The sequence below is a fragment of the Cydia pomonella genome, chromosome 9 (genome assembly GCF_033807575.1).
Source record: "Cydia pomonella isolate Wapato2018A chromosome 9, ilCydPomo1, whole genome shotgun sequence".
NCBI classification, from domain to species: domain Eukaryota; kingdom Metazoa; phylum Arthropoda; class Insecta; order Lepidoptera; family Tortricidae; genus Cydia; species Cydia pomonella.
The window spans coordinates 17,310,402-17,334,874 of NC_084711.1; the positions used below are offsets into that span (position 1 = coordinate 17,310,402).

Below are 24,473 nucleotides of genomic sequence, written 5' to 3' on the forward strand. Positions count from 1 at the left end.
AGAGTTTAAGAAAGAGGGTACTTTTTGAGTCCATGTTTATTAGGAGCAATGTGCCTACGAGCAGAGTAAATCCAGACCAGATGATTTCAAGAACACTAACTGCGTCACTAATCGCTAAGTTTACGATCTTTAAAATATATGTCTTGCAAGCTTGGCCGCAACTTTTATGTCTGCATATATTTTATAATTATGCACAAACATCCCGTAACTATTAAACTGGTCGGTCAGACTCATTCTAGATGTTATTATTATGTGGTGCCTCATATGGTATCACACTGCAGGGAAAACATTTGTGTTACCTACGTGAACTCAGTGGGTCACGTAAGGATGAAACCGTCTAGTCGCCTCAGATTGCGGTCAATCCTTCAATCAGCAATCCATTTTTTCTTGTTTCATCAGCCAAATCCACTGCGTGTTCGATTTGGGGTTTCGGGCTTCTACTTCGTAGTGATTTTATCTACATGTCATTCTGCAACTGCATACCTATTGTATGACCAACGCAAAAAAAAACATTCTTGTTTGTTTAAATTTTTGTTCCTTTTTATTTAGTGTTCATAATTTTTTTTTGTCTCGCAGGCGACGCCATGTACAAACCCTACGTGACCGCACGACCAGAGCTCGCGACCGTGGACCTAGACGGAGATGAAGACTTCGTCGTCGTGGCCTGCGACGGGCTGTGGGACTTCGTCAGCGAAGACGAGGTCGCGCTCGCCGTGTACAGACAGCTGGCGGCAGATCCAGGTTAGTGAAATACCGAGACAGTGACCTTGGCAGGCTTCCTTCGATTGTTCAAAGCCCTCGTATATACCTACGGCAGACGATCGCTCGGTCATTCATCTTCATTGTGCATTTGTGTCCAGGACGATTGGATCCTTCGTGCTATATGTAAGGTAGAAAGTGTGTAGGTTACTAGCATGAGCACAGTGTATTGTGATAGATCTTTCACGGCTTAGGTAGGTACTCTATTGATTGCAGTATTAATATTATGTTATCGTTAATATCTAAATTCATACTGCAAGCTGAATTTCATGTATCATTTGATTCATTTGTTCAACTGTATTGAATGTGTGTAATTAAACAAACATGAGCATTTATAAATTTATTTGTATTCTGTACCAAAAAGGAAAAGCGTGAAAATTGTTTTTATTAACACAATTTTACGGTCGTTATAATGCGAATCACATAAATGTATTGTGCGGCGAATGAATCACAGCTCGACCCCCATTCTTCGCGATAGGTAGTTGGGAAACGAAGGGAAGTCGGTGTCTACTAAATTGCATTTGCTGGCCTTGAATCAATGTATGAGTCGCCACGACTGTGGTTTCTGTTTTATAAATACTTAGTTTGCAAAATAAGGTAAACTGAAAATAATATTATGGCCCGACAAATAACGTGATCGTAATACATTCTGAATGATGAATGATTTGTAATTACAATTTTGCGGTAAACATGCAACACTATTTTTACACAATCATATTAGGCATACAATATTTGTCTATAACGTGCAACAGAATTGGCCTTATAACACGATTTGGCGATCGACATTGATTGGCACGCCTCTCAAGTACGTCGATTGTTATGTGCGGGGCGAGTCACATGATTGTAACGTAAGAGTGTTTGCTTAAAATCTGAGTGCTCTTACGCTAAACACAAACAGTTTAAAAGACCCCTGACTGATAGCAGACTCCCTTCAAAGTCTCCCGTTTAAAGTGACGTTGCGAACAGTCGGAAGGACTTCTTATATTTGTAAATACAGTAGCATTGGTGCCCTCGAGTCTACTCTAAAGTGCCTTTAATGGATCGCTACGCCCTGGGCGATAAGAGCTTTCATCTTGTTCGACAACATTTTTCTTGTTTTGTAAACGTTACCTCGTTATGTTGCGGGTCCCCACCAAAAAAGGGTTACGTTGAAATGCCTCGGTGACGGAAGCATTCGTGAGGGGTCGCGTTTTTATGAGTTTAAAAAAGTGCTTCGTTAGATTAGTAGTAATCAAACAAAAAGTACTCCCCTGTCTAAATTGAGCAATGTAAGTCGGATAATTTTAATAAAGGCCGAGTATAATATTGTCCCGCTTGTTGACACATCGTATAATAGGGATGCGTGTGTTGGCGTTGGCGCCCCTTCACAGTGTCCATCAGCATTATGACAGTTTGACGTTTGGACCGAGAGGAGATCCGTGATTTATATCCCGCACATTACCAGATCAGGTTACTGTCAATTAGCTAAAGTGATAGCAAAATCAACATGACGAGATTTACGTTCCATTCATGTAGTCACACAACACTGGCTACAGTTTTAAAAAACAATGAACACCTGTACGTTTGCGCCGGTTTATTCAGGGTACAGGTTTCTTTGTTTGAATAGGTCTTGCGAAAAAAGCCTAAGGAGAACAATAAAACTGTACTTTATGTTCCGTAACGAGATTGCAGCGGTGCCTAGATTTCAGCCGGGCTGCGGCGCCTGACCGCAGCCCCACAATATTGTGTAGTAATTGCGTCGGAAGTGGGGAAGTGGAGAAATTGGATACTTTGTTTTCGCTTCGCCCCCTGTCGCAGCCCTCGGCCCGTGCCCTCGCGCTGAAGCCTTTCTAATTATTAGCTTTGTGCACTCTTTGTAAACGCAATATCGTGGAGATTGTTGATGGATTAGCTCTCAACGAGTGGAGCAACTAACTCGGATAGTGTTATTAATAGTTTTGGCTGTTTATTGTGTATTGCATTTCCACGTTGTTACATAAAGGTGTAACAATATAATTTTTAGTACAGCGACATGGGCCCTGCAAGGGCACAGCAATTCTGTAAGAGGTTTTGCAGGCTTTGGGGCATGCAGACTCATGTTGTAAAGGGCAACTGCGTGTCTTTTTAAACATGCTTTTAACAAACTGCAGAGTTCGAACTTTGACCTGGTTTAATTTGTCACTCCCCGCTTAATTTAATATTTTCAGTGGGTTCTAAATCCCTACATCGCTTTTCGTTTTCCATTTGGCTGGCAGTCCGCGCCTGTCCGTCCCGTGGATTATGCGATTTAGTCTTTTAAACTGTCGTCCGTGAGTACGTATTCAAACAGGGGAGGACAGCTGTCACTAATTCGCCGGGGGCTAGCTGAACTTACTGCGTCCGATGCACCCGAAATCACTCGTATTGTTTAACTACAGAGACTCAATTCCATCTACCCCAATCCCTTGTTAAAATTGCCGAATCGTCAGGATTAAGTTGTCGCCGCGGCCTTTCCTCGCATGTCACCATTCCATTTGAATATTCGGAAATTTCCCTTAGTACTGTTTGATGTTAAGATATCAAAAGGATTGTTGGATTTCTATGCGTTCAGCATACTATCCAATTTAGTTTGATTATCCATTCATCTGTTTAAATTAGATACCATTATAAGGGTGACTATTGATCTTTCCATTTTGTGTTACGTAGGCGTCGGATTTGGAGCAGCTGTTATTAACTGGAATGATTGGTAGCTGCGATAAGTTACATCAGCATGCATTGATGTCAAATTGCGTTCAGATAGTGACTCCCACTGGTGTGGCATTCCTCGCTAGCACGGGCCGGGAGCGCGGCCCGGCCGGCGCGCCGATCGCTGTGATAACATTGTACGCGATAGATCGATAAACGATAATTCACGCGCACGCGCATCCTACTAAATGTCACTGCTAACCCGATACTATTAATCTGATGACATATCACAACACATCACAACAATATCAGATTACTTCTCAATCCTCACTTCCGTCGTAAAATACGAGGATTCCGTGCTCATTTCAACGCGGAGACGCTTCTTGGCACCAAACTAAGTGCCATTCTTGACCTTGACACTGTTGGAGACATACGCAGTATCTGCTAGCTTTCATTCACGGGTTAACGAGTTACGCTATGAATACAATAATAGAAACATTCGAATCGATCATTCAGATCCACTGCCTACATGTTCCAATGGCATAGCTTTTATACCTGATTGTCGCTATAAAATTTGACTATATTTGAATACAATGCATGTTAATGCCTTGTTTAGCCGGTGCAATTTTTTGACGAATTGATGCAGAACTACTAGACTAATGTTATTTATTACCAATTGGACGAGTAGATTGTGTAATTATGCGATGAAGCGCAATGAACAGCTCTAGTAATTATGTCGTTTATTTTAAACTGGGAACAGCGTGCCTTCTGGGTTAACGTATAATGAGTTTAATTGCCAGTTTAACAATTACTCTTAGCTTACGGCGTAGGCTGGCGCGTAAAATTGTTTGGCGATTACAAAAATAAATTTTAAACGGTTGCTCGTTTAAAGAAAAGTTTGTACAGATTAATGAGGGTGAGGCTCTAGTTGCTTAACAAGCCGTGGACTATTCCGAGCTCATTAGCATCTACAAATTCTACGGCACGAGAGAGTACGTTGTGCCCTTTCTTCTGCCAGTTGGTACATACCTAATTAGCTTTACAAAATTTTTGTTAGTGCCTAAGTTAGGGTCACCTGGAGTTTTTTTATAAATTGTATCAAAAATTAAATAATTAATCATCATCATTGTTGCGTTTCGAACACATAATTAAATAATTATGTACGTTCTTAGCTTAAGCTTAAAGGTCTCCGGAGTCATATAAAAAAGTGTAGTAAAAAGTGGCATAATTCCACTTTAGTAATTTCTACATGACATTACCAAAAATTCCTCGCAAGTCAGTGCAGAGCAGCGTGAATTTTAATTAAAAATTTTACGTTCTCGTATTCAAGTCTGTGAAATTTAATGAAAACTAAGGGAAAATTCTTAGATCGTAATCAGTTCAGTCACGTGATTGCGGTTGTCGAAAGTAACCTGCGTACATGATTTGTTTCCTATGAAAGTGTACGCGGACGGAGTCGCGCTCCACATGACATGTCGGGCGCGGAGGCGGCGCGCGGGCGGTGCTAGATGAATTTGCATTGTAAACAGGCGGAGCGGCGCAAACGAAATCATTTGCAACGTCTCGCATCCATTACAACCCCATTGTCTTAATCATTCGCCTATCGTACCGCCTGTCACACAGTTATGACTCATTCATTGAGGTTAAATTATCACCAATTCGCGGCTTAAAAAGATCAGGAGAATTAATTAAACCAGCCTCAACTCACTCTGTTTACAAAACGACCCGTTTCTGTAGTGATTATATTTCCAGTCGAGTGGTCTCGCGGCTGTCGCGAGGGGTGCACTGCAATAAAAGAATGTGTAGAGCCGTAGAGGCGGGAGGGCGCTCGTTACTGCGGCCCTCTCGCTTTGACATCATTACATTTATTGTACCACCCCTATCTCGAGCCGCAAAACCTCCGACGCTAAATAAAGCCGTATTCTTCCACCTTAGAACTGACGTACTGTTGGAAACCTCAGTTTAGATCACCCTTATCGAAATTTGTCATCTCTATTCTGGCACGGTTGCTCCTTATTCAAATTGGAGTGAGTCAACTTAAGATTGTTAAAAGTTCAGTAGCTGGGATGTTCTTTTGTTAAAGTTAGCTCGTGTCCCGCGGCAATAATTCTCCGATTCTGAGATATTCTGTTATAATTTTCTTACTCAGTAGTTCTTTACGAGTTATGATGTAATATACTTACGGAAGGGAGAATCGAGAAACTTATGCTCCGCATATTGTGTTGTAAATACGCTTTCAGCGTTATGTGTGTTTGTAATTTGTTTCAAAGTCCATTTATTTTGTCTGTGACTAACGTTTTATTAATGACTAACAATAAGTAATTAAATAACTTAAGTGCATATAAGTAGGTGGTAAATGGGCATGGTATCATCATCATCAGTACTATGAAAAATGTCACAAACCTAACACCTATCAACATGTCGTTCATAAACATAATAGTGTAAAAATTAATGATGGGTATGTATATTATATATGACTTATTAAATATTGGATGTACCATGCGTTGGATTCTGTCTGGGTCATTTGCTTTTCCTCTTCCAAAAGGGTTACTGCCTAATAACTCGCCCGTTATCCGATTACTGGCTATACGTGCCCATTGAATTGAGACTGACTCGATTTGTTCACCTTCGCATACAACTAAATCAACTAAGATGAAGCAATTGCATATGCAGTCTTGTCTCAGGTGTTCCCTACTCCAAGGGCTACACTAGGCGACAAACACGCCGATGACGTGCACAACGTACTTACGTAGTGCATATTTTTATGCGTTAGTCTGGTTGGCTCCGGTCCAGCATTCTCGTACATTCACGGTACCGGGCCACGTGGGTGTCCGCTGTTCTGCAGCGTAACGTCAAGATGATGAATGCTCTTCTAGCCTGCTAAATTATTTGTCAAATCGGTTTGCACTGAACGTGCAAATAGAAGGTGTGGACACGATCGAGTTTTAATGAAATGACCCGACTTAGCGTAGGCACTTTTTCAACTAGTATATTCAGTTACTTCTTAATCTCTAGATGAAATTAAAACGTAAAAACAATTTGCTTCTATGAATTAAATACGAGTACTAGGAAAGCACCTTATTTTGATTTGGTTAGTAGATATATGAATATATGGTCTTTTAAAATCATTAAAAGTTCATAAATAAAGTATTTATCTTTGTTTTTAGGGTTCCGTACCCAAAGGGTCAAACGGGACCCTATTACTGAGACTCCGCTGTCCGTCCGTCTGTCACCAAGCTGTATCTCATGAACCGTGATAGTTAGCCAGTTGAAATTTCTACAGATTATGTATTTCTGTTGCCGCTATAACAACAAATACTAAAAACAGAATAAAATAAATATTTATTTCCAATCTCGAGGTTCTCATCCAATCACCGAAGTTAAGCAACGTCGGGCGGGGTCAGTACTTGGATGGGTGACCGTTTTTATAGATAATGGTACGGAACCCTTCCTCTGCGAGTCCGACTCGCACTTGTTTCCTTATACATATTTGGCATTGTTGAGAAACAAATTAAACTCGTTTATAGGAAACTAGCCTATTACAGCCATGAATGCATAATGCAAGAGCAAATAATAAAACATATTGGACAAAGTGACATTGACTGTAATTTAATGTCGCATGTTTTCACGCTTACTCTCTCAGATATTTATATCTTACTCCAAGACATATGTTAAAGTAAGTATATGGCCTGCAAATGACGTGTCTCTGATTGAAATAACTAATTTTACGTATATATTTTTCGAACGATTTAACTCTGGATAGGTACTTTGCTTTTAATATTTCTATTTTTTTAAAGGATTGTAATGCAATTCGATATTTGTTGTGTCAATGTTACTGTATTTTAATATCATAAAACGTTAAAGTGGCTATAGTTAATGTTTTATTATAGGTATTACTTATATTTCCCAGAATTTTCCTTAAGACTTGCAAAAGAACCCCTTAGGCGTAAGTAGTCAACTTTGAGTCATTAAAATTTACATGAACACTGCGTCATAGCGAGCGTAACGGGAACTAACTATACTTGCTTCAGCTAGTTCGCTGAAATTATCGCCCGTATGATCCCCTAATACATTTCGAAAGCAGGCTGTGGTCGTGTAAGCCCCTTCGGTATACATAATTCATCGTGATCAGATAGGGCTAGTGTCATTCCAACTCCATGCAGCCAGTTGCTCCTTCCAACAAACCAGTTAAATAGTGCTCTTCGTTTGTGCACATTTGTCGATCTCGAGATCTTAGTGAACTGGTTAGCCTAAGAAAATGATGCATAAGCGGTCGCGTAGTCAATCAGAATAGATGGCTAAGGCACGCGCCGCGGACTTGCGACCTGCCTCATGGGCTCCTATCCTACCCAAGCTGGCGTCAGGTGGTTTGACCCCAATGTTTGCTTTATCTATGATGTATTTTTCTGCCTCTTCTATCAATATTGATATTGAAATTTTGGAGTAAGCTATTATGTTGTCAATATGGAATGACGAATGACCATTTTTATTTTTGTAACTTTCTCTAGTTATAGTTCATAGTGAATATAGTGATCGTTTTTCACTGTAGGTATGCCATGGTTGACCTGGGGGTGCCTCATGCTATAGTTTCCAATTTGGCCCATCTGTCATTATCCTATAGGCGCACTAATGACAAACTCAGTCCCATTTTAGTTTGGTAATTAAGGTCCGACCGAGAACGCTTTTTCTGTCTCGGCCGAGAACGAGACCGAGACCGAGATTCAATGGTATTCTCGGCCGAGACCGAGACCGAGACCGAGAATTTATAAAATAGAAGAAAGAACACGATTTTTCCTATCAACATGTTTTAATAGTCGAAATTCGATGATTTATCAGAAAAAGTTTTCATGGCCACTTCTTAGCGCTATTAAATAAATAGTATTTATAGGGTTCCGTAGCCAAAATGGCAAAAACCCTTATAGTTTCGCCATTGCCGTCTGTCTGTGTCTGTCCGTATGTCACAACCATTTTACTCGAAAACTATACGATATATTTTATAACGGTATATGGAACGAAGGTGTATTATGTAAGTCGCATCTTAGTAAGGTAAATAATTAAGCTGTAATAAATACTTTTTCAGGAAAATGATTTTGAATATCTTCTTATTAAAATGAAGGAAATGCCACGAACATTCGCTCTTTTGCTTGTCTGGCTTTTTGTATTGTATGAAGGTACGGAACCCTCCAATATGCGTTGCCCGACACTTGGCCGGTTTTTCTAATACGGATGTGCACAAAAAGAGGTACAGTAACAATAATCAAAATTAAAAAAGTTTTATATTGTTACCCAAAAAACGTAATTTTTCAGCGTTATGGTCCGTTAAATTGTGACAATGCTCGTCGTTAAACTAGTCAGTTAGGGACCTGCTACTAAGCTAAGCCATATTAAATGAAAATCAACCTATGTCTCAAAAACCACACCGCGAGTTTCGTCAAAATTGTATAGAAGCATCCGCAAAGTTAGCATGAAATTATGTCCAATATTTCACAACAGTAATCCGCCACAGGTATTGTTTTGTACTTACCTACTGCTTTACCTTTTCCCGTAAACAAAAATTTATTAAGTATCAAAATATCCAGTGTCATCTTACACCCACATCAAGTTAATTTAAGTTAATTAGTTAATTACTGGCAACCGAGCCTATCCGATCCCAACGTCGTATTTGATAAGTAATTGGCTTAAAATGTGGGTACGAATCCAATCAAAATCACAAAAACGTCACACCAAGCGGGCGAAGCAACCAACGGGTGGCTTAGAAACGGGCGCTCGTGCGCGGTAAATTCAAAATCCACCAATGATAACTTATTGCCTAGTCTCGGTCTCGGCAAGAATCTCGGCCCATTTTGGCCGAGAGCCGAGACCGAGACCGAGATCTCGGTCGGACCTTATTGGTAATGTCTGGCTTATTGATATAGGTAGGTACATAATTGATGTATTGAATCATCTGTATCACTGATCGGTATTGTAGGTAGCAAACTCGCGGTCTTCTTTAGGAAGCAGCCGAGAAAACGCCGAGATAAGCAATGATTCTCAGTAATGAACGCACAATGATATTTTTAATTGTACGTTTAGTCTAGCAGCCGCTCAGCGAACTATCACCGCTTTATATAGAGAGGTTATTGACATACGCTGAAACGTATGCTCAGCTTATGATTTGGAGCAAAGACAAGTAAATAATAGACTGTAGCTGGCGATATTTTAGAGACCTCAGACAGCCCAATGCTATCTGAGTGCTATCAGAATATAACAGATAGTGTTTGCGCTTTGCGACACCTCTTTAAGTAGCGCCATCTGATACTGTTACTGATATCTCTGACAACTCCATTCCGCAGTTATACAATAAGAGGTCAAAAGACGTAACTGCGAAAGGCAGGAGATGTTGAGGCAAAAGGCTCGCTTGACTATCCTGGTTAAGCATAAGCACTACAATAATGAAGTATGCGACTGCAAGGAAATTAGCAGTCTTTTCCGTTTACTTTTCACTGGTTGCAACGAGAGAAAGTGGCAGGGTGCCGGGCGGGTTACGCCGCATGGACATGGCGACGTTATCTTCCGTCAATTCGTCTTTGCTAATTAATCCAGCTATCGTACGTGTAGCATCACGTATCCACGACATATAATCTAGTAGACTTCCCAAACGCACCATCTTCGCCCACGGCGCCCACCTACCAACGGACTTGCTTTTCTGAAGATGATGAAAGCCAACTAAAACTGAGCGCAGGTCATAACTGCCCGCGTAGCCAACATGCAAATCGTACACGCTCCGTAGCGTACGAAACGCAACTGTCACTGTCGCACTGATATGGAAGAGTGATAGAGAGTGATGACTACGCTATGCTACGGAGCGTTAACGATTGGCATGTTGGCTAAGTGAGTAATTACGCTCTAATCTTGTGACTGCTGTAACTGTTCCTAATGTATATCTGTTGTACCTATCATTCTTTTGGGCAATTAAACGTTTATGACGTACCTACTCATTTGGTAAATTTAGTGAGTATGTGACTTTTTTCATACAAATCGCGATACATGCAACATCTATTCTGATCTGCATCTGAGAGCGCCGCATTCGCGACGGCCACTCCGCGACGCCAAGCGAAACTATCTAAATGCAATTCACACATGAACAGTGCTACAGAATGCACCGCCATTCTTCTCCGGTCGAGTGCTCTCCTTCGCATCACCATTCACATGCTAATTAAGCTGATAGATTAATTGCCATAGATTACTACAAGGCTTTTATACAGGTATTGTCTTCTGAAGTTGTAATAACACCTAATTGGAATAAGAAAACTATCAACTCATATTTTTTAATATGTTGTATCTAAATTAATCTGTTCCGTTCATTAATTTTATGTTTACTATATTGCACTGCCAATGTTTGAATGAATTCCAATAACAGACGAGAGTAACGCGCTAACGTGCACTAGTTTATGCGATTAGCACCTATTTTTAATATTTATTATTTTTATTTATTATTGGGAAGTTGCGGGCCTTTGAGTGCCACGTCGTCGACCAAGCAGTGATCTATTGTGACGGCCCTTAAAAGTTGATTACTAATGCCCGTTTTTTGGGCCGTAATGTTCTGTACCTCATAGGATTGCAAGCCATGCATTTTTAATAACCTTGATCTTACATTAATTCGTAGTATTTTTTTCTATTTTATTTTTACAAAATACTTAACATAAAACATACCAAACCTGGGACTAATATATGTATAGGCACGAGTTATAACTTCATAACACTAGCTAGCTTTTAATTTATTAATCAAAATCATATCTTTTTTTTTGTGGAAGAGATTTTTAACACACTTCACAGTGTATGAGAACAAGCTTATTGTTTCACGCTACTCGACTTATAAGTACGACAGTTAAAATAATGTCTGCTCCAAGTCAACTTTGTCATGTAATAAAACCAGCCAAAGATTGCCATCCTTTACGGCCAACGATTAAAGCAAAGTCTTCGTTTCTCCATATCAGGGCGTATATTCGAGTTTCATTGCCTTCTCAGGATATTTTTTGCTGAATAAATTTGCATGGAACGAAATGAGGATGGCGAGACGGCCTGTAATGTTTGTCGAGCACTCTGTTTGGTTTGGCGATCCATGTTTGCGCCGCCATTGTATTGCCATCGCGAAACTGGTTCTCGAATCGCATAAGCCGACTATTCGCCCGCAGAACGTAAGACAATGATTTATATTTAATTTATCCTCTTATTAAATTCTGATAATACTTACAATAATATTATACTTAATACCTGATCATACAATACAATACAAATACTCTTTATTGCACATATCAATAAAAGAAAACAATACAAAAAAAACAGCAACTCAAGCAGAGGTTATCATATCATTTGTCATGGTTTTAGATACGTTTCAGTAAAACGATAGCCTTTCCAAGTTGACAGTTTGACCGCACCAAGATATCGACATCATTGGTCAATCGAAGTAAATCTTAAAGCGAGAAATTAAAGATGAGTAAAAGGGTTGTAGGTTTAACTATTTATAAGATCAAACAGGGCCATTCCATCAAAATTGCAACTCATTGCAACTGTAATTTTGACTATCACATCATTAGACCATGTGTAGACTTTGTCATAGCGGTACAATCGCTCTGAAATGCCATTAGGTGCGGGATGTTACTAACGCCGACAGAAGGATGGCGGCGCGTGTCCGCACTCCGCGGCGATGCGCCGCTCACGCCGTGCAACGCACTTCCACAATAGACTGTTGTTTTTGTGAACGCAAACGCAGGTTCAATGACCGCTCACTTTTCGTACACGCCCGCCAAATTATTAAGACGAATAAAAGTCTCATGTCCCCAGTCGTCAGGCCTTGCACATAACATCTTTTAAACCCGCCTGTAATTTTCTAAACTCTGCTCGCCTCGTAGTGGTACTCGTACTTCACGGTTTATCGGATCGTATATCTTATAAATTAATTACAATGATTGAGCGTTAATGCTTCTTTGCTAGATGCTACATAGCTTAGCGGGATAATGGACCGACTTATCGGCCGGTAGTAATCGGAACCTATTATTACTTAACGTTTGGCATGTATTTAATTTAAAAATATCACACGCATGAGTAATGGCCCATAATTGGCAGAGGGTATCACTGAAGAATACCTAAGGACGTGACATCCGCTTGCTAACTGTAAAGTGTTATCAAAAGCTACGCGTTTGTTTCTCTAAGTAGACTATTATTGGTTCTATAATTGACAGTGATGATGATGATAAATGGGCCCCGGCCTGAAATAAACGGATATTTAATTTAATTTAATTTATAAATACAAACACATAACTAAGTGCCAATACTTATTAATACAATTGTATTAACACTACTATCCGTAAATGTAAGATAGACATTAAACTTGTCCTTACTTATCTGGGGGTCATGCTACCGGTCTTAGAGATTTTATTTACCTACTATCCCTTATCTTCGTTTTCATTACATTTTACATGTATGATAACTGTAGGTACCTTACCTTCTAATATCATTCCAACTTATGGGAACTTTTACCAACTTCTCCATAGTTCTGAGCGATGTTGTACCAACACAATCCATCAAGGGCAATGATTTGTTCAACAGTTTGATTTATTGGTCCTCAGATAGTTATTACGAACAAACAAGTACAGTTACGTATGTATAGGTATATGTAAACAGAAGTGGACTCGTGTGAATATCGCCCAAATGTTATCCGCCTATTTGTTGCGCAATGTGCGTCGTGGTCATTTTTTGGTTTTTGCAAGCATGACGGTGAGTCATGACGACTCATAATAGCTCCGAGCGAACATTTATGAGGCGTTAGACTCCAGGGCTGCCGTTCCAGTAACTTGCCAAGCTATCGCATCGGGGCATTTATGAGTATAACCTACGCATACGCATAGTTGTTACGGATCCCGACATAATACTGCTACTGGTTCTATTGAGGCGAGATGTCCTGTTACAATGGGAATACCAGCGCAGTCGATTTGAGCGATGTCTCATTCTGATTCAAGCGGGCTATGTCTGATCCAACCCAACTTCGCCATATCAGGCCTACCAGTAATGTCTCCATTGTTCCATGAATAATCCTCACCAATTCTGTCGAGCGTGTCATATGTAACTATTTCTAGACACTTTAGATAGTTTCGATGACGCAATTTTATAAATATTCAGACGCTTTTCAGCATTTTTAATATGCAAAGAATACATTTAGCAATTGGTTCCCCGGGTTTGGTGAAAGCTATGCTAGAAAGGCTAATTACTCTACACTATTGTAATGCAGCCTACACACGGCACATCGTCATTTGTAACGGCAATCGAGGGTTTTCGAGTAAAATGCATTTTGCATGATATGATTTTGATGATCACAGCAGTTCGGATCATTTTGCTTCTCAATAAGTATAAGTTTCTAGACGAGGCTGATCAAGCATGTCCGATCTGCAGCACCGCAAAGGTTTTCTAAGAGGTAGTTGCAATAGCGATTGGTAAAAAGCCGTACAAAAAATTTACTGTAATTGGTACTACAAAACTGGGAAATAAGTGAAGAGTTTCGTGGAAAACGTGACGTGAAAACAATTTGCGAATATTAAAGATAAATATTGCTTAATGTCGAAGTGACAAGGCATCAAAAAACTGACAGAAGAAAGCAGTGTGCTTGAATTATTTCTGGGAAAACTTAAAGCAGATTGATTTCAGGATGATGAAAGTATTGTTTTATCATTTTTTTGCATTTGTTTTGCTATCGACAGTGATGTCGGTTGCGTCAGTTGGCAGCAATTTCACGGCTATCGAGCTCGTTCGCTGTTCCTTGTGGAAAAGTGAAGTGCGAAGTTTCGGAGAGTCGGCGCGCGGCGCGCTGGAGCGTGGCCGGCGAGGTCGACGGCCGGCCGGACTCTATAGCCATGCACCGAGGGGCCAATATCCCGCTGCGTCTATCATTATTAACATCGTTTTAACAACAATTGTTTCCTATATTTTCCTAACACCATCTAATAAGAACCCAATAAGAGTAGTAGAACTTTTCGTTAACTTTTTTGGAGGTCTCGGAAATGGTCAATCAGTCCAGCAGTCGCGTCCACTCTGGAGAATCAAACCCATGCATTCGTTGTGTCTACTGTGGTTACATTAAAAAAACATTAAAGTCCCTGTTGGTCTGAAAGTATCACATCATATTCTGGAGGTTTCCATGCCAGCCGGCAACATCTGGAGGGCGCGTTGCGCTGGCGTCGGAGGGGCGGAGTGCGCGGGGTGCGCTCGGGCTCCGCCGCGCGCCAGTCCCCGAGACGCCGGCCGCGCGGACGGCCACCGCGAGAGCACCACCGTGTTAAGTCTACCTATAGTGCAGTGAGTGCAGGAGCTACCCTAGGCCCGCTGTTGACATATGTGAGTCACGCTACCGCCTACGCTTTCGCATTGTTATGTTTATACCGGCGACGGAGACGCCGGCCGGCGCGCTGCATAACCTATACGCTCTCCCATACATAAAAGGTTTCAGTGAAAAAGATGAAAACTACTATAGTTATTCTGTACTGGTTTATTGCAGTTAATTAGACGCATGCGGCGCCGGCCGGTGACCGACATAACCTACTTATGCGTGCTTAGCTCATAAATGAAAGTTATTACTTGGTGTGAGGAAACAATTTCAGGAACTTTTAGTTTACCGAAGTCGTAATGATTTAATATGACGTATTGATACTTCTCTAAATCGGACTAGTGATTACTCGGTATGAACCACAATTTGTTGCGGAGCAAAGTAATATGCAACAATACATTGCCTAACAATTGTGTATTCAGTTCTAATATGCTATATCATTATGTAAATAAAATGTAATACATAGATATATTAGACACCTATGAAGATTTATCTATCTACTCAATGAAATGAGTAGGTACGAGTGGCTTAACGCCTATGACTCACTCACACATTCAGTCCATACCCTTCATGTTTCTACCTCTTTAAACTAACAAATTAACAAGTAAGTTTAAGTTAATGGCCCGAGTCTCGCGACGCCTGTGCATTTTTCACAAATAAGTAACAATACGAAGGTGATTCAATTAGTTGATTAGTTAACACGATCCCCGGTGCTTTGCGCCGCGATCACGCAACGGTATCCACCCTAGCCACCTCAACTAAATCCTACTACACCTAGGGCTAGCACTTGGTTAACTTTATACCAGACCAGCATTAGCGAGCAGACTTCTAAAATCTATACGGATAAATTCCAAATCCCCTGTGGGCTAGACACTTAGCAGCTAATTATTACAATTTACCACTTTAGAGCTCTTAAAGATCTACTGCTCGAAGAGGCAGTCAGTCTAGTCTAGATTTACATTTTGTGAGTAACAAACATAATGATGAAATGTTTGTTCAATAACTTCATAAGTACTAACTATTGTGACCCTACAACGGCTAGCTAGAATACGTTACATGCTGATCACGCGATATGATTCATATTGTGATACCACAACTCTATTAATCTCATTTAACTGGTGTGAAGCCAACGGTATTTCGAAATCTTCATCGAATTGCTACAACCATAAAAGCGCCACAGTCAAAACACATATATTTGCAATTGAGTTCTAAGTACTTATGTACATCTGTTGAGCAAGTATTATAACTAAACGAAGCAATAAGTTTGCAATTTTCATTTTAACCAACTGAGATCACTGGCTAATATTTATGGCGTAGCTAACCTCATAGGATAACCGCACGCAAACTGGCACTATTTCCAAATAAACGTCATATAAATCCGTACAGCATACCATTTAAAAGTTGGTATTTATAACAACTTGTAATCTGCAGTAGTATATTATTAAGGGTATTCCACAATAAAATCCATTCGAAACTACATCAGGATTATTATCTAAATTTACACGGCAGGAGGCTGCCGTATAAACTATAAATATGCTTTTTGCTAGAAAATCTTTCTGTCGTAAACCTAAATTGCGATACATTTTTATTCATTTTCGAATTAGGTATTTTATACTAAATCTAAATCTATACCTTATTGTCACATAACATAACTCATGAGAAGAGAACTAGAGATAGCAAATGCAAAGAAATATCATCATAAGTCAGTCATAGTACGAGTAGATTCAAATTAAATAATAAATTAAAAAAATAATTAATTAGACACTTCATGGGTGACAATAATTCTAGCGCAGGACAGGGCTCGGTGCATTATTGAATATGTACTTACAGGATTCAACTACTTTTTTCTTATTAATTTATTTTTGTAAAAATGGATCATATATATAGATCTGTTCTTATGCTGTAGGAACTTGTATGTGTAAATTAAGTTGGGCAAAAACTTTTTATAATTTATTATATTTCTATAAGTGAGAACCTGTAATTGGCTCTGTAATTCTATTGTAAGTTCTAGATATAGCTGTTTTCTCGCGCTGTTGGTTTTCCAGAGACTAAAATAAAATAAAAATAAATGTGGCGGCATAAAAATGGGGTTCAAAATGATCTGAAAATAAAACCCAACTAGCCCTAAATCATACTTTGAGCTTCATGGGAAAATAATCGATTAAGCTATTCTCCTCTCCGTTAATATTGCTTTGAACTTGTAGGTACATGACTGACTGATAGGGTTATCAGCATATAACTAACATTTTAAGACTGCTCTACTAAAGTGGCTGATATATCCAAATCAATGTTCAATAAAACTCGAAACACATGCTAGCTGCGTTTTCGAACAAACTGTTGTGTGAAAAGACGTAAAAATAGCGGATTTAGCAAAATTAATTGTCTATCAACCAAACTGTACAGCTCGCATGTGCCCAAACACTAAGATTTCCTCAATGTTTTCATCGTTTGTATAAATCCTTTTCAAGATAATTGTGTAAGTGTAGAATGACCGTAACGTCATTATGAAATAAATGGGTATCTATTTATTGGCGTATCTTGCGGCGTCAATTCTGGCATTTTGATTGCACCTTGTTAATCTTATGCACGCTTAAGAAAAATCATTTTGAGACTGCGCACTGTTTCTCGTTTTTTACCGTTCAACGAAAACAAAGCAACTTTTCTCGTTTATATCGCCTAATTGCCTCTGATAATGGCAAAAAGTCCTGTTATTCTTAATTAAACCAAAATAAAAAAGATCAAGATCGGACCAGTTGGAGCATCTGGTAACCCTAGATCCGAGTGGGGTCTACGAACCTCTACCGTGGAAATGGGATTATTACACGATGGCCTTAGACGCTATTTTGCACTCGTCCGGCTCGGTAAATAATTCGCTTTGGATAGGTACCGCGTATACCGGCACACTGGATGAGACGGAGCATTTCTTTTACGGATTCCTTTGAGATCATTTTACACATCATTAATACTTTTTCATTCACCGGGAACACAGCTAGGTATTCACTCCAGTTTATCTTATACGTTTAGCTTTAATCTATTCTATTAAAATATAATGTTCGTTGGTAATTATTACTTTGAAGTAGGTAAGAATATGAAAGGCATTTCTCTTGCAGAACATAATCGCGTGAGAGATTCTTGCATAGATACCAATATTATAAATTCGTGCATTAATGCAAGCGTGCCGTGCCGTTCTACCGGAAGGGATTGACTTGTTGCGAAAATCGCTAGTCCAATTTTGAGGAACGTAATTTGAATGAGCTTGATTATCTTTTATTACTAGTATATAAGACTTGTTTAAATTGGTTGGATATCGATGGATGGGTCTGTTGTTGTTTGTATTTTACGCCAAAGCAAACAGTTTGATTGTTGTCTTGATTGGGCCTTTCTCTTCTATCATAACATTGCTCTGTTTATTTGGCTCATTAATCGAGCACGTTTTCTATCTGCAACAATGCTCCGTGCTGTGGTACAGGTTGAGTTGATGCAATGCCCCCATTGTGGCAGATCTGGCGGCTAGACAAGACAGATGTCTGTTCCATTGAGCTGTCGAAACTTAAAGCGAGCACCTGAGCGGTCGTGCTGATGGTGTCGTTAGTGCTTAAAGCCCAGCATTCACTTGCGAACATGTAGGTCAGATCGGTTAATGGCGTGGAATTTTTCTTGCTTTGAAGCTCGAAGATTTGTCGCTCACGGATAAGTCGCAAAAAATAATTGAAATTATATTTAACTGCTAAATTATATCTGCTATATTATTCAAGTTATAATAACGCTCGTATTGGAGTAAACTTTGTCTTGCGTGAAATGGGGGGTGGGCTAGTACAGCTCCTCGAGGAATCCTATCAAACCTTTGGTGTTGAATGAGACCTCAGGGAGGTCTCTCGGGGATTCGAGATGTTTTGTATGGAGACACTCCGCTGCATTCCAGCACCACGTGAGAGGCTGTTTCTTCTGTCTCCATGCATCCTCGGCATAGGGGACTGTCTTTAAAAAGATGTTTGTTAAATAGTCCATGACCTGTTATGACACTGGTTACCATACTCAGTCGGACCTTCCCTAGTTGAAGAAGCGCTTTTGTGAGCTTTCCTTTGATGCCAGGCATGGCTTGGTTGTTCTGCGTCTAGTCTGGTTTAGCCAGTGTTCTATGTGCAGTTTCCCTGTACGTGCCAGCAGCATTGAGCGTACCTTGCCCAACGGTATCAGGAGAATCGGTTCCGGGCCCGGGTCCTATTGCCCCCGCACTTGCCTGGCAAGCTCGTCCGCAGCATCGTTACCCCGGGATCCACTGTGTCCCTTGATCCATTGTAGGGTGATCTGGTTATTATGACATACCTCCGTTAGTCGTTCGTGGCATTCGTGTATAAGTTTGGATGTAACTACATATATAGGTATTTAGAGCCGTTAAGACTGCTCGACTGTCGGAGAGTATGCGGATCTTACTACATTCCTTGCAGTGATGGCAGCGGCCGCGCTTATGATGCCCATGCACTCAGCTTGGAATACCGAGTTATGGGCTCCTAGCGGAGTGGTGATTGACATGTTCAGGTCTTCTGAGAAGATTCCAGAGCCCGGCCCGCTGTCTGTTTTGAACCCATCAGTAAAGATTCTCAGATCCCGGGAATGAAGTCCTTCGTCATTATCGTCCTCATATAACTGTACTTTGTACCTTTTGTCGAAGATAGCTTGTATGTGAATCTGATCCGCGCCCGACCTAAACACTGGAAATTCGTCATACACCTTTTCCAAGCATGTTGCGTGAAGAGCTGCTATGATGTTAGATCATATATTAGGGGCTCTCAACCTTACCGCTGAGAGACTGGCCTCTTGCTGCATGTGTCGGTGCAGCGGTGGAAGCTTTAACATGACCTCCATGGCTGCAGTCTAAGTGAACCTCGTGCAGCCAGTGGTGGCCGCACATGCGAGCCTTTGGAGTCTTGATAGCTTGTCTCGTACGTTGCCTAGGTTTGTTCTTGGCCCTTCCGCATACGTTATTAGGAATGCCAATATTTCATCTCTTCGACAAACCTTTTTACGAGCTTTTATTAGTCTTCTTACTGTCTCGGTGTCAAATGCAAGTCTTGCAAGTGAAATTCGACCCATTTCCCAGTTTTCTATAAAGCGGATATTTAGCATGTCTTACCTACATGTATATACTTTTGCGGTGACATGACAATACAATGACATGACAAAAACTTGAAAACCTTATAAATAAATATAAAAAATGTAGTGAATACCGGGCTTTAGTGCCTTACTCAACGGGATGCTGTTGACCGACACATCTGACTGTTACCAATCACTCGTCGTGTTTACTGCCTTTTGTTTTGCAGCCCGCCGCTTTCCCGTAATATATGGAGTTTTAATGTCTAAGACCATGGTTTTAATAGCCTACCTGCACACTACGTGCCATAATTATGACGCTTGTTGATGATAAAGCAGGTACGTTTAATCAGCAATATATCGCTCAACATGAGGAGTTTTAAAACATGATATTAAAAATTTACAAAAGTAAGTAAGTAAAACAATGAAATTAAGATAGAAAAAAAAATCCTTTATGAACAGAAAGTTGAATTTTCATAAACTTGAATGGGAATCCCAAGAAGGAATCCCAGATAACACATTTGTCTTCAATTGAAAAAACTTTGTATCTTGCAAACATGACTAACCAGCTTAATAATATCCCAACGTTAATTTAAAACGCGTTCATAAATACTCATGCTCAAATTCCTGAGATAGGTCACAAGTAGCTTGATGTATGGGAGCGCAAAAACGTCCGCTTAGTCAGGCATGAGTCAAACTGATCTGTTTTCCGAGCGTAATTTATTTGAGAGGGCTACTGAGAAATAAAAACACCGCTCGTGAGAACCGCTTTTACCATCCTAAAGTTATTGCAAAAGAGGTGTATTGTTCGGTGTTCTATTTGCGTATCACCTAGGAGTAACAGTCATTGTTCTAGATATCTTTCCGATCTCCAGGCGCCGGCATGTTAAATACGTCGTTTGCTGTTCCCAGACTATCACAGTATATCGTCATTATAATACAGTTGCAAGCAACAAGCAACTGCGATATTTGAGAGTATAATTTGGAGTGTGACGGCAGTTGATGGGTCCGTCTGCGGCGATGAGAAATCATGACGATCCCGCTAGTCACCGCTACGGTACTTTGGCTCGCTATTGCTCTGCGAGTCTTAATTTGCTTCGTTTTACTCAACTGGCCAATTAATCATTTTCTAAGTGTATTCTTGGTATTGTTCATAACGTTGTGTTGGAGGCGGTTGTGGCTTTCAATTTAAGTTTCGGTGATGAATTTGACTCCACCGAGTAGGAATTCAATTGTATAATCAAATTTATAATCTTGTCAAAAAAGGTATTTAAAAAGGATTTATAAATTTACAATAAATCCAAACATACTGTAGAGAAATTTTCTGTACTTTAAGCTTAATACATACGAATAGTTGCGTTTTTGGCAATGCTTTGGCTTTGTTAGTCCAGTCTCGTTTTGAGACGACAAGAACTAAGCTAAGGTCAAGTGTGTTGTAACAGCTGCTGTAGATTGTTTAAGTTCCCATATTCGTATCCCTTTTACGTCAGACAACGAATTAACCACACAATATCAAATGTTAATATCAACGATAACATGTGGTAGCCACATCGCGTTGTGATTGTTTTGAAGTTGAATCTTAAAGTATAGTCAGTAGGGTGGGTAATGGTTTGTTGTGAGTCGCGGAGGGCGGTTGCGTGACGTCAGCGGCGGCCAGCTGTGGGGCGGGTGACGTCACGAGCCGCGGTCGACGACCCGCTGCTACCCCTGAGTTGTTATTATCAACACTGCCATCAGGTGAGCCTTCCAGACCAGCCAGTATAAGTATCGTCGCATTTACGCTTAATGGCTTCGGCTGTCGAGGTTACAGTTATACTGGCTCGCTGATCGCGTCCACTTGTTAAGCTATTGGGAATACAAGGCATGCGCCCGCCCTCGCCGCGCACTGTCTATTGCATCTACCTGCCTGTCATACATAATGAATACCTTTATGCTGTACGTATGCACTACAGCAGCGACCTGGGGCAACCTGCACTCGAATTACATTGAAATAAATTTACATCCGCTCTTGCCGGCCGCTGAATGAGAAAAGTTTTTTCACCTACCGGCTTGCCTAGGTAACGTTTTTGTTGTCGCAATATACACGTCGAGTTCGTGGCTTCATGTAATTTTCATAGTGCATTCTCTTTATATTCTCCATCGAAATAAGAATCTTTTTTTGTATCAGGTCTATTGCTAGTGCGTTGATGCTTATTTATGTTACGGTTTCTCGCCCCTTTCCCTCTGTTTATTTGTAGTTTATGGAATTACGTGGATTGTAAGTTTACGCAGTCGGTTTCTGCCTGTAATATCCCGACCCCTGCCACCCCACCTGAAGCGAGCATTTCTCGTGGGAGTTGTAGCACCGTTAATAAGTGCGAAATGGAATCCCTTCCGTCCGCACGAGCCCGTACTATGTACCTACGCTTGTGCAGGAAATGCGCTTTTTGCCTCACTTGCAGACATATCATAACAGCTTTAGAAATCCGCTCGCATTTGCGGTTTTATTGCACTCGTACGTACAGTCAACAACATTATTTTTTGTACTTTAATCCTTGGCAATAAGATTCTAAAATAAATGTCTTATTTATGTTACTGACTGTAGAACGTACATACGCATACGACTGCTTTCACAGTATTTCAAAGCACAATTTGAATTAAGTTTAAGTGCGTGGTGCGGTAAAATTTAATGGGTGCATTTAGCTTTCCGCAAACACTATCTTTGATTGTTTATGTACAGTTATGAGCTACCGTTACTGTTTTACATACATAGTAAATATCGTAAATCTTTCAATGATTAATCCTTCAGGATACCAAGTAGGTCTGGTAGTTATATTTAATGTGTATCATTTGCTTTCCGTACTTTCATTATTTGCCTAAAACTACTGCTTATTAAGTTATTACTATTCACGGAAGAAAGTATTACCTACTACCTAGACAATTAGCAACTTTCGTTTTTAAATTATGTATGTGCACAAAATGCTCTCATTTAGTCACTTTCTTTTGCAATAAATGTATGTAAAGTGCTGACGAAAGCGAACTATTGTCTCTTACATTTCATAATAAGCATCATGTAACAACACACGAGAATGTGCTTTCTTAAATTCCGTACGTTTAACTCGCTCCATTACTTACATTGATGTTTAATGCTTCCCGGGTAACACAACAAAGTAGCAGATATCAGGGTTTACTCAGCAGTAAAATATTTTTTTTTCATTGATTGATATACTTGTAAATAGATAGATATAGGTAGATTAATATTATAGTTGTCTGGCTGAATATTTTGCTTAATGATAATTTTTATATTATGGCGCACATACGAGTATGAAGTCATACGTTGATAATTCATACTAAAGTCATATATCATACTAACTGATCGTTATGACTTGTCGAATAAAAAGTAATTAATTTCACTAGCTAGTTTGATTTCCTATTATAAAACTAACTGATACAAACTACCTACGTACTTACGTCAGTAAACAATCCTCTTGATTGTTGCAATTGGGAATAGCTACATTTGGAGAGTCTGGCATAGGTACATTTGTTCATTCGTCGTACGAGGATTATCCTTCAATCCGATTTGGATTATGGGCTTGGATATTGATATAAGATGGGCTTTGGATATTGTAGAATTCATTGGGCCGTACCGACGTTGTGGTAATGCTGGCGTGGATATATTATTATCTATGCAAAATACGTAATGGGTAACAAAATAGCAACCTTTTTCTGAACATCATAAACATCAATGGTTCTTTTGGAACTGATAAACGCTTGGAATAATATAGCAGACTATGCATTAGTGTAAGTATTCATCGTTTGATTTTGATCCTTCAATTCGACTGCTGTTTTGCATACCTACCTACTGCAGAACAATCGTGGCGTATTGATTTTGCTCTCATTGTTATGAATATTAAAATACCTATATATATAAGATCGCAATCCTATCATATGCACTTGTGCGTTCATTTTCTGTAAAATCATTCCATTCATCAATCAACCCGATTCTGTCTTGTATAAAACACAGCTTATACTTACTGTTATCGATTTTATCGTAACAATGAAATGGAGGCGCACGGGTACGGAAAATAGTCTTCAAGTCATGTTCCCTATAAACGGGGACTACGTGACGATATTTTACCATCGATTTATTCTGTTCCTATTAACTATGCACTTAGTAGCTTATTTTAATCATAAGGTCATAACTCATTTACATATGAATGTTTATCCATCAATCCAATTCCCGTAGAACACAATGCCTTTTCGCCTCGCCACGTATCGATTTGTCGTACCACCGGAGTCCAAGCGCCCTCGGGTTAGGATTGCGTGCACGTCCCGTTCCCTGAACGGGGGCTGCCGATCGAATTGTACGTGACGAAATGTTCCCGTCGACTTATTCTGTGAAGATTGACCGGCGGTTCGGTGAATAGCAGTTAATCGCTTGCAGGGCCATTCGATTTGGTCTAATGACAAAAGACGTGGCGACCATTTATGTCACTTTAGTGGAAAATGGAGGTCATCCCTACATTTAAAACCTGCTGAAAATTTAAATACGACAACATACACAATTTCGAATACTGAAATTTCGGATTAGGATAAATAGATAATTTTCAAGTTATACGAGAGTCAGAGACATCGTATAATTAAA

At 40.0% G+C, this 24,473-nt stretch overlaps 1 protein-coding gene across 2 annotated transcripts in view; it reads left to right on the plus strand.

Moving 5' to 3' along the window:
• The window catches only part of LOC133521545 (microtubule-associated protein 1A-like), a 132,180-nt gene that overhangs the window by 39,215 nt on the left and 68,492 nt on the right, over positions 1 to 24,473 (plus strand). For both annotated transcript variants that reach the window (XM_061856567.1, XM_061856569.1), the window contains one exon: positions 577 to 741. In XM_061856567.1, the coding sequence (XP_061712551.1) occupies positions 577 to 741 (165 nt within the window). The remainder of the gene's footprint in view (positions 1 to 576; positions 742 to 24,473) is intronic.